Source organism: Acanthaster planci, linkage group LG14 (assembly GCF_054643075.1).
Source record: "Acanthaster planci isolate LZ-2023a linkage group LG14, COTS_SCS, whole genome shotgun sequence".
NCBI classification, from domain to species: Eukaryota; Metazoa; Echinodermata; class Asteroidea; order Valvatida; family Acanthasteridae; genus Acanthaster; species Acanthaster planci.
Window position 1 is genome coordinate 4,126,868 of NC_141790.1, and position 16,277 is coordinate 4,143,144.

At 40.5% G+C, this 16,277-nt stretch overlaps 1 protein-coding gene and 1 long non-coding RNA gene across 4 annotated transcripts in view; one reads left to right on the forward strand and one right to left on the reverse strand.

Moving 5' to 3' along the window:
• LOC110984422 (uncharacterized) overlaps window positions 1–16,277 on the reverse strand; it is a 163,940-nt gene that overhangs the window by 139,599 nt on the left and 8,064 nt on the right. The window contains exons 4-10 of one of the 3 annotated variants that reach the window (XM_087145948.1): window positions 14,476–14,509; window positions 11,625–11,763; window positions 11,079–11,237; window positions 10,276–10,361; window positions 4,658–4,710; window positions 3,858–3,982; window positions 453–543 (exon numbers count right to left, since the gene is read on the reverse strand). In XM_087145948.1, the coding sequence (XP_087002074.1) occupies window positions 453–543; window positions 3,858–3,982; window positions 4,658–4,710; window positions 10,276–10,361; window positions 11,079–11,237; window positions 11,625–11,763; window positions 14,476–14,509 (687 nt within the window). Of the gene's footprint in view, window positions 1–452; window positions 544–3,857; window positions 3,983–4,657; window positions 4,711–6,501; window positions 6,838–10,275; window positions 10,362–11,078; window positions 11,244–11,624; window positions 11,764–14,475; window positions 14,510–16,277 lie in introns of those variants that run through there. The other 2 variants (XM_087145947.1, XM_087145949.1) reach the window with 2 other exon arrangements.
• Window positions 7,294–10,835, forward strand: LOC147796763 (uncharacterized). The gene is made up of 2 exons (XR_015427706.1): window positions 7,294–8,237; window positions 8,404–10,835. It is a non-coding gene; the product is annotated as an uncharacterized LOC147796763 (long non-coding RNA).

Here is a 16,277-nt window from a genome sequence, read left to right on the forward strand (position 1 = left end):
GCTCAGTTTCACCTCGTGGAATGAACATTTCATCTGCAAGAATGTGAAACAATCATTACTTGTTTTATACCATACCTACACAAAACCTCTTCTGTTTTAAAACAAATTAATGGTCGATCCTTGTGAATTAGCATCCCTCATTGTGCAGAACAGATTAAAGTAATGTTAAGACTGGTTCCCGTCCCTACTTTATTTTCCTCTTTCTTAATGCAAATGAAATACATGAAATGGGGGCTGGAAACAGTCAAGTGAAAGGAAGTTCTCAATGGTAGCGTTGAATAGAATGATTCAGTTATACATGATCAGCTATCCACCAATCAGATGACGGGGATTTATGTGGGTATGTATAACACATAAATTGTGCCCTGCTGGCTTCAATGTCCATCACATAATATGTACATCAATGCATTTGCTGAAATATTTTAAATTACCAAGTCTATATTTTGCCTTACCTTTCAGTGTTGCCGTTCTCATGCATGTCAGATTACCAACTATCTCTTCTTTCAAGGATGTCTTGTTGAAATTAAGATGACTGCGTGGAAGCTGAGAACAGACAATAAATTCAAGCCATGACATCGTTTAGTCTACTGGGGATTGAACACCTTAAAATATGTGGTACACAACGTGCATTGTGCCCTCGGGTTTGATTAGCATAAACTACGACCGGGTTTGAGTCTACTTGTGTCACATGCAGCAGTGACCTGCCTCAATCTGCCCAGGATTGGTAGATGTAATCCCAACAAAATGAGCATGCCGCAAAGTGGAGGCAATAATGAGGAAATGAGCTAGACTTTCCTCACTAGGGCTCATTAGACCTCTTCACCATGAGCCATCTTAAAGGCAGGCTCACTCCAGTACATTGAAAGGCTTGGCTAATTGGGCCAGACCAGTGCTCCCCATACATGGCTTGGGTCATGGATCAGTGTACTCTGTGGGCCCGTTCGTTTCACAGGGATCTGGATCTCGATCAGTGATCCCAGGGCTGGTTCATGCCATCCATTTGGCGGGTTAAATTTGGTGTCAGTGAACCAACAACGGATTACTGAGCACGATCTGGATCTGCATGTGCAAAACAACAGGTCCTGTGCATGATTGAGCAAGTCCTGTCTGGAGCAGTGAGAATGTACTCAAGACCTAGATGACTGTCAGCCTCCATCATCTGGATATTTTTGGATTGATCATGAAATATTTCTTTAAAAGTATCATTTGTACATTTAAATTAAATTTAATGTTCAAATTCTAACTCTTGGCGGTTTTTTGACCTCAGTTTCTTTCTTTTATGCCCCTTAGGTTCAAGTGAATTTTGCCCACAAAAAGGTACATTAAGTTCAAGAACTGGTGTGGGTCAACCAAAGCCACGTCATCCCAGTTCTCTAATGAGAACAGGGACAATTCTTGGTCAATCATACAATGAATATCAAATTCAACCATTATAGTTCACAGGGCACTAAAACAAACTCCATAGACGAAGGCTTAGATAAAATGCTATCAGGCATGTAGGCATCACCGCTAGATTGAAGCTTTAATTGATGCAAGCAATGGCCAAAGTAGTACACTGGAAACAAACTTTCAGAAATCCTCAACGTTGCATATACAGGGTGTATCAAAAAGGACAACAGTCACAAAATTAATTGCAAAATAAAAATGTGAACATTTTTCGAAAATCTCTTCTCCTACATGGTTTGATTAGAGTATCATGCTGTTATTAAACTTGTGATCATGAACAGATTTTCATGCCTGATTGACCAGGAACTATTTTCCTGAATTGCTCAAAAATTGGCTTGCGCAAACACTTGCTTAGTTCATCTTTTCCCACCTACAAATCCCCACAAAAATGTTGGTCGCACAAGTAATGAGAATGGCAACTTGGTGTTCATTTGTTTGATTTCACTGCATACCACTGGACGAAAAATTGGAGGGCCCTCACTGCCACTGCCTCATTCTTTAGCACTAAAATCAATGAAACAAAATGGTCAGACTACAGTACACCCCCAGCAAAGGTCATTTTTTGTGAGAGAGTTCCATCGAAGTCAGAGTGTTGCACAGGTCCTGCGAAAGTTTCATCAAAAATATTAAACTGTACGATGTCCATCACGAGCAACAGTTTACAAAAATGTACAGAAGTACAATGTAACAGGAACAAGTCACAACCTAAACAAAGAAGGATCTGGGCGCCAAAAATTTGGAAGATGTGCTGCCAACATCCAGGCTGTTCAAAATGCTCTAGCAAATCAACAGGCAGGAGATGAAAGAGCCCAGAGGTTGAGCTGTCGTCGCAATGGACTTGGGTTACCCTGTGCTACATTCAACAGAATTAATCGCTTGGATTTACGCTTCCACCCCTACCAAATGGTTAAACGACACCAACTTCTTCCACGTGATCATCAGCAATGGTTACAGTTTTGACAGTGGCTTCTTGGCCAATATGCACGCTTCCATGAAGATCTGATTATTGCAGATGAGTCAGGATTTGCCTTAAATGCTTCTGTGAGTACCCACAACATCAGAGAATATTGTCCCCGTTCATGGCCAGCGACCACTTGATTTTGACTATTAACGCAGTGATGACAGACATAAGCTGACAGTTTGGGTAGGTTTGATTGAATACGGGAGCATTATTGGTCCATTCTTCTTTCGCAACAACATGAACGGTAACATGTGCTCACAAATGATCAACGCCAACATCGTTCCAGTCATTGATCAAATGCCTCGTTACCGTTGCCACAGAAATGGATTGTTTCAAAGGGCTTGGTGGTCACAGGATGGTGCTCCACCACACAGGAGGAGAATGATTACAGAGCGCCTGACAAAACTGTTTGATAACTGTGTGATTGCATTGCATTGGCCTGTGGAATGGCAACTGCGATCACCCGACCTAACGCCATTGGACTTTTTCCTGTGGGGACATTTGAAGTCAAAGGTTTTTGTTTCTCCACCAGCGGACCTGGATTACCTTGACGGAAGGATCACTGCCGAGATCAATGGTCTCAGGCAAAACAGAGCAATGATCAGGCGCGCTGTCTCCGACATGCTGAGAAGGGCACGAATGGTGGTCACGTGGAGGACGTGGATGAGGTGAAAGATATTTATTGAAGCACATACCATACTTGCTTTTATGGACTTTTGATCCAATTCTGAACAAAGCAAGTGTTTGCGCAAGCCAATTTTAGAGCAATTTAGGAAAATAGCTCCTGGTCAATCAGGCATGAAAATCTGTTCATGATCACAAGTTTAATAACAGCATGATACTCTAATCAACCCATGTAGGAGAAGAGATTTTCGAAAAAAAATCACATTTTTATTTTGCAGTTAATTTTCTGACTGTATACTTTTTTGATACACCCTGTATTGAACAGGCTGGATTCTGGAAACTGTTTTCAAGACAAATGAAATAGTTGTTTACATATGGCCACCAAACCAACGTGTATTGCAGGCAGGAACAATAAACTGATGTCATATTTTATGGGACCTAGCCTGAGACATTACCAGTGCAAGACTGAAAAGGGTTGACGGGTCTAAGTTATGTGTATGATCACTGTCAGCCTTGCCTCAAATCCATCTGAGGATGTACTTCGAAACAAACAACTGCCTTTGCAAATGAGCGCTAATTAATTCACTTCACCCACATTCACTCATGCCCAATATATAATAACCGACTTTATTTCACTGTAATCTAGCTTCAAAGGGACTTCATCATGTACGGGGGAAAGAGCCTCCTCAGGTGGAGGGACAAGCCTCCTCAGAGGAAGGGACGTGCCCAGTGTCCCTTTCACCCCACAGTTACACCACTGGACAGCAGACGAGATAATGTGAAAAAGTTACACTGAGAACACAATATCATTTGATTTCTGCAGTACCTTCTTCATATGTATGGAATCAGTCACAATGTCTTCATCATCCGATGGTCCAGTGGGTGATGGGTAGTACACCTTACGTACAAAGGTCAGCTGCCCTTCAGAAAAGGTCTGCATCTCTGGAAGCTCTGAACAGCATCCAAACACAAAACGCCATTAAGTTTCACTTTGTTTGGTTTGTAGTAACGCCACCAGTTAAGCAATAGAACAGTCAGCTTGCAGATGAAGAGTATAATAACATGTTGGTGTCGCAGCAGACATTTTTTTTGTTAAGGGTAAGTGTGCCAAATCCTCTCAAAACTTCAGAAAAACATCAGTACATTTCCCTCATGAACTTTTATCCAAACATAACCTTTCAGTACTGTATGAACGCAACTACCCAACATCTACAAGTAGGACTTTTTGCTTGTATGTAAAGTGGAGGAAAGCCACACGCACACACAGAGAAATACAGATTGTTAATTGCAACCTCTCCATGCAACAGTTTTAGTAGAAAAACCGTGACACGACAAATGTTTATAATCTCCTATAGGTTTGGAAATAGGACCGGAAATGGCAATCACAAGCATGATACCCTTTAAAAACATATAAATTTACTGATTCATTTAAATGTGGTCTCACAAAATGCAGTGTTAAACCTTTACTTCCATGTTTCTAAATATGATCAAATGTTTGAGTGGATCAACTACAATTTAAAGCAATTTCTTGGGACAGATGACCAAACCACTTCTCTCAGTAGTACACACACATAATGGAAAACATCGCAGGGGATCCATTTTTGAATCTGTTGAAAGTGCAATTACCCATATTCCATTTGTCTTCCTTTTTTTGTTCAACATGGTGCTTGTGGAGAAATCTGAAATTGAAAACATATGTTGCTGCAATTAGAACATTCATTTTGACCATCAATCATGCACAGAATCAAGGTAACACATTCCTTTATATGGTGGTGTAAAAGTGAACTCTGGTACATGAAATCAAATGTAAATTTCAGTTAAAACCATCAGTATGTTAGAGATTTGTAAAGATGCAAACTAAACAGACTTTGAATAATTCTTTTTAAGGGGATATAGGTAGGTTGTGTGTATGAAGGGGAAGGGAGGGGAAGGGAGAGGGGAAGGGGGTCCAACATTTATCTACATCTAGGGGGCACATATATAACCTTACCGGCCCCCCAACTACCAACTACCATGTGATGTTTTAAGCATGGTGCCGCCTGCCCATTACCAATTCGGTAGCAACTTAGGTCACATGTACAGTCCTTATTTGTATGTGGATGCCTATTAAATGGGACCAAGGTGTCTTTGTCAATCAGAGCATTCCTGTCTGTGACAGAGTCTGAGTTGGGCTAAGTTTCTGTGCTACTGTTCTCCATGGCAATGCAGCTTTGAGAGGCAACCTCATATTTGATGATCTCTGATTTCTGCAGACCAAGGTCAGCCTAGCTCTGAGAAAATTCAGTAATAGCAAGGTGAAAGGTTCATGACATGGAAGATTCACCAGTGGGATCTCTCTATGTTATGAGCCTATAATGCCGGAATATTCTAAGCTAGGTCAGTCTTGGAGGAAGTGGGTGTAGGCCCTCCCTTAGTTGAATTTCAACTGGAATAATACATGTTTTTTCCTATTGCAAACATGTTTTTAAAAACATGCTTTAAACGATTCTATTTGGAACCGCTAAAAACAGGAATAAAATAGGCTTTAACCAGGCTAAAACAGTGTGAAGAAAACACTTTTAAAACAGGTTCCTATTTTCTTGAAAACAAGAATAAAAACATATTTTATTCCTGTTTTCAGAAAACAGATCCTGTAGCAGTTAGAATTATACTGTTTCCTAGAAACCAGGAATGAAAAATGTTTTATCCCTGTTTTGTGAACAGTACATACATATTCATAAATAAATATTTACACATGTGTAAGATACATGTATTTGTGTCTTTCACATGCATCAGAATGGACATATAACTGTTTTATTGTAGCTTATGTCTACACATGTACGAACGGTTCTTCAAATCAAGTTGTGCCTTACATAGAATCATTGAATTGCTCTTCAATAATTTGTATGATATTGTACTGTTGTATGTACTGTACATGATGTTTCACTGAATGTCACTTCAACATTTAGGCCTACTGCTAATTCAGGAACTAGTTAGGTTTGCGGTTATACCATGTATAAATCTCTTTTAAGTTTTAGTGAGTGTTTGTTCTCAGAAGAACCGGTTCTACAATATGTACATTAAGGGCTGTGACAGGTGCTCTGCCTATATCAGGAGTATGCTTTGCCCATCATCAGTGATCATACATGTAGTTTATACCATAGAGCAAGGAACAGACTACATTGATGTAACTATAAACCTAACTAGCTGATTGGCACTTCACCATCCAAACCCTCCAAATGTATACTGTATACATTTCATACTGCAGGTTAATAGTAGACAACTTTCTACACACTGTTTTTTTCTGTACACTGCTTTTCCCCATTGCCAACACAACAACACATGCATGCACTGATATGACTGACAGTGACAGCAGGCCTACAGACAATTGACAGACATGACAAATAAACCATTTGACCACACAAATCAACAAAACAATGGTGCAGTAAAAATTTCTGTCTCTTAATCTGTTAATATACACCCTTTCCTACCTTACTTTAGACTAAAAACAGTGAGTACATGTACTTATCAGATGGCATGAGCAAGCACTGAGCTCCAATCCTACTGCTGAGTGTTCAAACTGTGAAATCAAATTTCCCACAACCCCAAAGGTCACGCAGAGGTTAAAGGATATGTTGTGAAGCTTCGGTAAGGTCAAGCCCCTCAAAAACAGTCTTAGAAGAAATTGTGAGTCCCAGAAAAACAGTCAGAAAATGTGTAGGAGAAAAAACAGCCTTGGAAAACACAGATTTCAATACAGAAAACAAGAACAAAACAGAATCTAACAGACACATGTTTGGAAGGTAGAAATTGGGAACTTGAAGCTGGAGACGTAACGAAGCTGAGTGTATGTGCAATTTTGAAGGCAAACTGATGAGTGTCACGTTGCGAGTTTGCGATGGAATGCGCCGGTATGCGATTTTTTTTCGTACCACATAATATTCGCCACAGCCCATATAATAGGAAGTGCATAGTTATCGCTGCTCATGATCAACCCCACTTTCGCGCGTGCTGCTACGTGCACCTGCATGTGCTGGCCTAACATTGGGTTCTGCTCTAACAATCATCAATTGACACAGTCGTTCCTAACATAATTGAAGTAAAAAACAGGAGTATCTTTTTTTTCATCTTGGGCCCATTTCTTTAGTTACTTTGCACTTCTTAATCATGGTAAATGGCAAGGAAATGAAACATCAGTTGTTTGGCTAACGTGTTTTACCTGTAATTCAACAAGCTCCCTGCATGTTAACTGAAATACGTCCAAAGAACATGCAAATTCCCCAAAGTGTGCCCACAGACTCCTGGCATCATACTTCAATCACATTTTTTTTATTCATCGTCTTGACCTTTTTATATGCAAATAACATTAGCCTGAATTGGTCTCTTATTTAAATGAGAAAATAAGAAACAAATTCAGGCCAATTCAGGGTAGTAGGCCTATCTATTCAACTTGATAGCTGTCTTGATGCGTTGTAGTTCTTGGTGTGGTTTTCTCTTAGCAGATCTCATAGGCGCGGCGGTCGAGGGTGCTGACCCGTGGGGGAAGGGTCTGTTGTGGAGATAGCTGTCGGTGTTATAGGTTTGCTTGCCCTGTACGAGGTGGTGGAGTGACCCATCTGGGTTTCTAGAGAGGTGGACGTCAAGGAACGAGAGCTTGCCATCTTCTTCTTGCTCCATCGTGAACTTGACAGTGGGATGCTGGTTGCTCGGGTGTAAAGAGATCTTGGCCGTGAGGTGAGATGACGGATGCGTCAACGTAAATGGTGGGCTCATAGTCTGCGGCGAGAAGTGAGGATGTCTTACATTCTTCCATGAAGATGTCGGCTAGGACTGGGAATATAGGAGATCCCACGGAGGTCCCAGCCGATTGCTCTGAGAACTTGCCTTGGAACTCGAAGTAGTTGGAAAATACGCATAGGCGGATGAGTTTGGCGACTTGGGTGGGGCTGTAAGTACGCGTGGAGAGGCTGGAATCATTGTCGAGTCGTTGCTTGGCTAGTGAGTGCGTTCGTTTCAGTACGTTGGTGAAAAGTGAGACTACATCAAAGCTCACCATGATGCCAGTGCGTTTAAGAGTAGGCCGGTCTCCTGGTAAGGTCGACGAACTGGGTGGAGTTGGAGATAATGATGAGGTGTGTTGCGCAGAAAGGGCTGATGAGGGATGTCGTACGTCTCGTAGGTGGGTGATCCTCTCTATGCGGCCAGGATGGAGTCAGAGCAGTGGAGCGTAAGTAGCTTAGTATATGGTGTCTCCCTAGAAAGTTATATGTAATTTAAAAAACACACCCCTGGTAGGTGGTCGAGGATCGGAGTGATAATTATTACACTCATGACCACCGCTTTGTTCAAAAAGTAAACGTACACACTTTGCTATGCTCTGTGACCATTATTAGGCTTGTCAAAATGAAGTTGTGGGATTCATCATGGGCCCATGCATCCCTCCCCCAGGGCACACAGTCCAGCCAGCCGATAGCTCCGGATGGAGCGAGCCGTGAGTTTCACAAGGAACAGATCATTCACCAAAAGGGGTCATGTATACGCCAATTGCCTTACATGTTTTCAAACATGATTTTCCTTTTCAATTTCCCGTTCTCGGTTTGTATTTAGGCCTATTTTCCTCTTTTGTAATGTGCTTTTCATCTGTCTTTGAAATGTTGCTGCACTGAATTGTATTGTGTTTTTCTTCCGATTATTTTTTTATTTTTTTCTATTATTGTAATTCATCTGATTAACTTTAAGCATGGTTAGTGTTAAGAACTTTTTAAAGTACTTTTTAGAACATGTGAAATTTGAGCTAATGAACAGATTACACATATTCTTGCTTACTAAAGTGGAATTGCATATACCAAGATGACCCTCCTGTGTTGTACACAACCGGAACAGTAGAGGAAGTCAATAATTGTCGTAATAATGTTAAACGACTTAGTTATTTCGTTTAAATGAGATATATACATTTATTTTATGTTAACGAAATAATAAGTCGTTTAAACGAGATGATTAGTCGTTTACACGAGATAAAATATTTTTTTCGTGTTGGCAGCAATACACTTCCGTAAGATACAGCCATGGAGAGCATTATCGGCTATAACTATACCGGTTAGGCCTGTATGATTCGACGCAAAAATTCCGAAAGTCATTAGGTATAAGCCCATGCTGGTTCGGCTTTCACTTTCCGAAACTGTTCATATTGACGGGAGCGAGAGAATTAATCTCACATGATGACAGCCTATTTCTACGGAAGCGTATTTAGGACATGAGTAAATTTTTTTACCTTATTAAATCGCCTGGGTGGAACTATTTCACACTGGCGGATTATGCCTAAGTGTTTCACAATTTTGTCATTAAGCCGCGCCGGCGAAATACTAATCCGCCCAGGCGGAATAGTAATCCACCAGGGCGACTGGATAATCCACCTGGGCAAATTATTGGTAGTCTGCCCAGCGAAAAAGTGAGTCAAACCTTTTTGTAGTCGTGTCCAAAATACGCTTCCGTATATTTCTTAAAAAGAAATATAGCAGATAATTATATCTCTGTCACACACTGTGGCTTAGTCCGGGCGGCTTGTTCTCCTGTGTTCACGAACAGCTCGCTTTGATGTTCGTTAGTCGGCCGCTCGAACGCCGGGAACGTTCAGCCGGTTATAGCTGGTTGTTACATGCAACATGGCAGCATCCATGTACGTTCTTTCAGGGTAAACTTTGGAAAGCTGGGCTATTTAAAAAGGGACTCTCATTTCTGTGCTATAGAAAAATGATTATTGTTAATTTTGTTAAGCTTCCCATTGTCTTCCGGTTTTTGAGCCATATCGCTATTTTTTGCGGCTGTTCGAAAAACAAAATCTCGTTTTCCCGTGTGTTCCTGTAAAACCCTGACGAGGAGGTGGTGTGTGATCCTGTTCTGAGAACAGTGTTCTTGAGTCGTGTTCCCGCCGTTCGAGAGCGAGAACAAGAAACCCGTGTCAAGAACAGGCCGCCCCAACATGACCAATGTGACACGAGGGTTGATTCAGTCCCGTGATAATCAGAGTGGAGAATCATCACTAAAAAGCAATTGGCACTAATCATGAGACAGTAAAACAAGAAGATTAACAAGAACTTAACGCCAAGGCGAATATTTGGCAGTTAAGGCAAATTTTGACAGTGGGACTAAATGTACTCATCAACTATACTCCTCCTCCAAAATACAAGTGGAACGCTTCCAAATCATCGATAATAACAACACGCACAGAAGAAAAAACAAATATAACACAGAACAAAAACACTTACCCTGGTGTCGACTCTCGAGGAGCATCAAATTGATCCCGTGTCTTAACTATCTCTGGCAGCTGCAGACCTGGATTATAGTGAATCTCCTAATTGAACAGTTGGGAAAGAAATGTTAGAAAGATTGGGACAGAAATGTTAAGTATTGAATAATCAGGAGGTTACTTCTCAAGAATCTGCAATAGGTTACCATCATTTTTGTCTGTTCGCATAATATTAACGGAAAAAGAAATCTCTCTTCTTTCCACGTTCAAAGGTCTTCAAAAAGTGACCCCTCCCTATTTCCCGGTCTATTGTGCCCAAAGAATTACACTCGGATTAATTCTGCTAAATACGTATTACAATTGTTCGCAGTGCAGTTTTTATTTTTGTCTATATAGTTCAACTTCATGTACATGTAGTTTAAACCAGGATTGATCATAATGCATTATGGACATTTTAGAATACATTTTCAGTTGGAGAAAAGACCAAAATAGTGTAAATTTTTTAAACTTAGCAAGGGGACATGAGAAACTCATCAAAAATAATAAAACTAGGCATTCTCCATCTTAGCCGAAATAATACCAATGAAGGCCTTTTTGAACAAATCTTTATTGTCTCCATTTTGCGCTTTGTCTCGGGTTCGAGAATTACCTCCAAATGCAACTGACCAAACCAATCGATATCCTAGCCACGCATAAAAACGTTTATCATAAAATTTAGGCCCTGATGTCTCAGACTGAAGCTAATAATAGATTCACAACACTGACTTATGAAGCCATAGGCAGAGACAAAACCAAGAGTTGAAGACAAAAAATCGCCCATACCTTTTGGTGTTTGGTTTTGCCATAGGGTATTGGGTGAGTACGTCTAGTCTTAGTGAAGACGATGATCCCATCGTTGCCTGGTGCCATCTGAGCGGTGTAGGACGCCTCGTGATCACCCTCATGGCCCCTGTCTTTGCTGTCATAGTTCCAGCCTTTTGCCTGCCTCTATCAAAATAAGATTAAATTGCTTGGTGCTGTAGTCCTAAAATTCTTATGTTATTGCTTTCACAGGAGAATTTGATGCGTTTTGAAGAGCTGGCAGTAGATTCCATGCCCTGCTTATGTGTTTTCGCCGTATGCTTTAGTTTTCGTCAATTGCGTTTTGTGTGGCATATTTATCAAAAATATCGATTAACTGAGCTTATCTTCTAAACAAATATTAGAGCTAAACCAGGGGAAATAATTCAGGTCAGAATCACTAAAAACAGAAAGTTTCCAAACTTGTTTCAAACAAATTCAAACATTAAGCGCTCTGAACTGGAAAACTTGTCATTACATTGTAATCATAGTAATAATCACAATGTTCCGTTTTAGTTCCTACCGTACCTTTTCGTCTGGAGGATGTTGTAGGTTACCACCTAACAGGCTGACCAGACCTTTCTTGGCCTCTATCACGTGATTGTCCTCATCACGCGGGTGGAATACCTGACCAATTGCTCCGTTCTCGTTGATGTCAAAGGAGAACCTACAACGGGAGTTAGAAATATATTTCAGTATAGGCCTATTTCCTGAAAACCACACTCTGAATTAAATGGTTCAGATAGGAAGAAAAGTCCTCAAGTGGTGATCCCGGGAAGGGGCACATGACGCAGTTTTTGTACAGTGACATCTATGAGTTCTTGGTGAAAGTAATATAAAACCGCCTGACATTATTTTGTGCACAGGTGATCGTGCAAAGCAGTAGTAGGCCTCGACTGTAAACATGCCCGTCAGCGTTGACAAAATTCAAGTGAAGTTCTGTGTGATATATTTATAAAGATTTCCGTGGTTTCAATCTGTCTATAGACGGGACAAACAGAGACAATAATATTAAATTAAGGAGGGTAAAAATGTGCGTTGTTCAGGAAAAGCCGTTGAAGTGCTTTGTACTTTTATTGCTAATTTGTAGAGGGGACTGTTAGAATAAATCTGTTGTCAATCTGTGCTTGTATTCTTACATGGAAGTGAACAAATCTTTGGAAAAATAAAGTGTCCGAAACAAGCACCATTGTTTTCGAAGCCCCCGTATATCACCACAGGAGCTCCATCATTTGTTCCTACCGCCCTCATGTCCCTCTGCCTCTTTCCATTTTAGGTTCCATTCTGCTTCATGTTTTTTATAACTCTATTACAATTACCTTGTTGTGACAAGGTGCCCAATTTTGGGCCAATCACATCCTTTTGAAAACCCCGAGCTTGTCTGCTATGGGACTAAGAGGAATAATAAGACCCCACTCTCAATTAGCCTAAAGCAACAGCGCCGATCCCCTTTATTATGGTTAGTTAAATAATTTAGAAAGCTATGCATTAGATCAATGTTGGAAACCATAGTGTCACCAGCACAATGTACATTATTTTTTTCCACAGGACGCTGTATTCATCAGCATCAAACTGACAAACCGTCAGTGGTTGAAAGGGACTTATTTTGAGATATTTTTAAAGCAAATTTTCAAGTTCATTCCCTTTCCTCTTTTTCCCCTTTCAGATTTTTTTTATTTATTTATTTTTTTGAGGGGTGGGTGAGGCACCCCTCCCTTGCGAAGCCCCGTACTGTGCATGTGATCGCATGCATGTGATCGCAGGCCAACATAGCCTGCAGCTCCAATGTTATCTTAGGTGACTGTGTGGTGAATGCCTTGGTTTCTCTTGTGCAGCGACCCATCATTAAGGTGCTTGGCCCTAAACAGGACTGCGAGGTGTTTTTATCCTGAGGAAACAGAAATAAAAGTGAGAGTTCCATCCCTCTGCCCTTGTTTCTTTTCTTTTTAACGGGAAGTATAGTGACCAGCCAAAAGTCCAAATTTCTGCTGTTGCTAATGCAGTTTAATTTCACTCCATAAGAACAAACTGCCAGCTGAAACAAACCGAATAAAACCGAAGTGAACCAATTAGCAAAACGAAATGATAAAATAACCGGAACTTATTATCGCTTTTCTCTATGTTATACAGTCGCACATGATTGCTAAATAAATTATGTTAAAATAGAATGCACTTATCAATCTAACGTATTTCAAGTGAGGCTAATTGAAACACCATGAAGGCAAATGAACATTTTGATCAATATGCCACGATTACACAAAAAGCAGCCTAAGGAATTCGGAAGATCATCACAGATTATTTGACTGACATAATTATTGCTTAGGCCTAAGTAATTACCTAATGAATGACTGTCGTATATAAGTATCAAATCATTAAATTATCTAAACGAAATATATATATTAGATTCACCAAAGGTGACAGTTCAAATACCCTTGGCTGCCTGGCCACTCTACATGTACTTCATACATATACATTTTGTTCATGAACTCTACAAGGCCAGAAGGCCACGCCCAAACACATTAGCACTACAGAGGAATCCAGCCGGTCACTCTGGCATACAAATTTACATACACTGTAACCTGACTAGTCAGAAGCTTATTTGCATAAAACACTGTGAGTCTGCTGAGAGATGCATTTGGTCTTTGCATTTGGTCTTTGTAAATTCACAATTGTACATGCGCACAAATGGTCTTGGCGGTAAGGGCCATTGAAAATGACAGGGGTGCGATTTTGATCATTTTCTCTCAGGTTTTTCTGTAAAACAGCAAAAAAGGAGACCGGCTTAGTAAGGCAATTTTCGTGCGCACAGGAAAACTCACGCTTGTGAATTTTTTTAACAGAGCATTAAAAATTCCGCTTAGATTAGAAACTAATGGAAAACACGATTTAATGGGATTTTCTGAAGAAAAACATGATTAAAGCAAGAATATCTGAAAGAATAGTATTAAAATCGCACCCCAGGCCTGTACGTTTTCAATGGCCCGCTCACACTTCGTACTGCCAAGGTCATCTGTGCGCATGCGTGCATAAATTATGAATTTATTAGTGAAAAGTCTATGCTCCCTCCCTTGTGCGCTAATTTATGGTGAAAACAGCTATCTTCTTCCATTAGGCTAGATTTAGTTCAGCCTATCAGCTTTCAGCCACGTACATGGAATGTTTCTTACATTCCAGCCAATGATAAGTTTTGTTTGTCATGCTCCACCCACATTTTCTGAAATTGTCGCTGCTTATTATAATCCTGATAACAACACATAAGCGAAGTGACGACTTAAAATAGGTTTGAAAACGTTTGCCGGAAAAAGGAAGCAGCCCTAGGGTACAGTTAGCATGCATGTGTCGAAACAGCTATATAGTGTGTAAATCATTGAAAACTTACCACTTGCTAAAATCTCTCTCCTCGTGCAGAAGCACTGCGTAAAAACAATGACGATATGGTAAATAAAGATGCGAAATTATCTGTAAATATGAAGCCTCTGGGACACATTTGTCTTCGAGTGTCTAAACCAATCTTCATCTAAATGCATTACTAGTCAAAAAATTCTCCAACCTGTTATCGAATCCAAGTCACTAGAAATCTTAGACATATCCTCAGTCTAAAATCAAGCAAGGCTTATACAGATAACGTACCGGAAAAAAATTAGTGAGATGATTTTTATTATGCATATCGGAGATCAGAAGAATGTGTAATAAAGTTACACTTGTGACACATTCGTGCTATGAAGTATTTGGCGGACTGCAGTAAACTCTATGGAGCCTACACGGAAAAGGTCTTGAGGCAGACATTCTTACTGTAGTTAAAATTTAAAACGATCGAGTCCGGAGGAAAGCATGAAGTTTAAAGAGTCTGTTGCTCGATCCTTAATTTAAAAAAACCATGGGACCATCCCACGCTACAGATCTCCAGCGAACACGAAACACTAGCCATCTGTATTTTGAAGTAGACCGCAAAGACACGGTTCCCAGAACACAACACAAAATCCCACGACAACGGGCAGTTTTGTGATAAAGTCCTCACAATCGCTCTAATAGCAGTATCCTGACTTATAGATCTCTCTTCAGCGGTAATTACACAGCCAGGGAAGTAAGATTTACATACCCAGAAGCTACGATATGTTGGGCAAATCTTAGGTCTTCGACTCGGAGTCATGAACACGCATATAAATATTTCAGAAGTTTTACGACATTCTAGTACTGTCGTGATTGCGCTGAGATCACATGGCACTCGCATGCATACAATGCTACACTTTCGTTCAACGCAGGAACACTTGTGTAACAAAGCTTATGATTTGTACCGATACTCGTGGTAACATTTCTTTTCTGCAGCTGAAAAATCAGGTCATGAACTGTATTTTCTGTTGTATTTAAATTATGCATACGTTCGGATCGATTAGCTGCGAGAAAAGAATATTTAACAGGAACAGGTAAAGTCTAACATCTGTCAAAGTGTAGTCATAGCTATGAATTCGTAATTTCATTATCACAAATCGGTTGGTTTAGACAGTCTGTAGGTTAAAATTGGAGGACGTGCGGGCGTTAACGGGGTAAGGGCAAGGTCCCCTGGGGAAAAAATGAGAATGAAAAAGGGGAGAGAGCAACAGAAAGAGGGGAAGATGACACGGGAAGAAAATTACCAGTTTTGCTTGAAAATACCCCCAAACTGACCTTATTATGGAATTCCATATCTGCCGTCGTGCGTCGCCCGTCGTGCGTCGCCCGTCGTGCGACGCGTCCGTCGCGCGTCGCCCGTCGTGCGTCGTCCGTCGTGCGTCGCGCGTCGCCCGTCGTGCGTTGCCCTTGGGGTTTTTTTGTCACGCTTGGGCGATGTTACTTTTAACTTTGACCCTTGATCGTTTCACATGTACTTGTTCGATCGATCCACCATGCCTGACACTCATTTTAGCAATAGAACTAGAAGATGTACATGTATTCGTTTTTGCAGTTGCGCCAAACTCCAATTGAAAGAAGAAACAATATCCTGATGTCGGTTAAGTAACGTGTATATGAAATAATACCATTTTGGTTACATAAATAAATTAACAAAATAGACTTTTGTTAGGGTAGATTGTTTTTCTCGATAACTTAGTTACTCTAGACGTAACTTTACTCGTTAACAGCCTACCTTTAGGTCATAGCCTATGCAATATTTCTGTCTGTCCCTGCACGATATCCCACAGAACG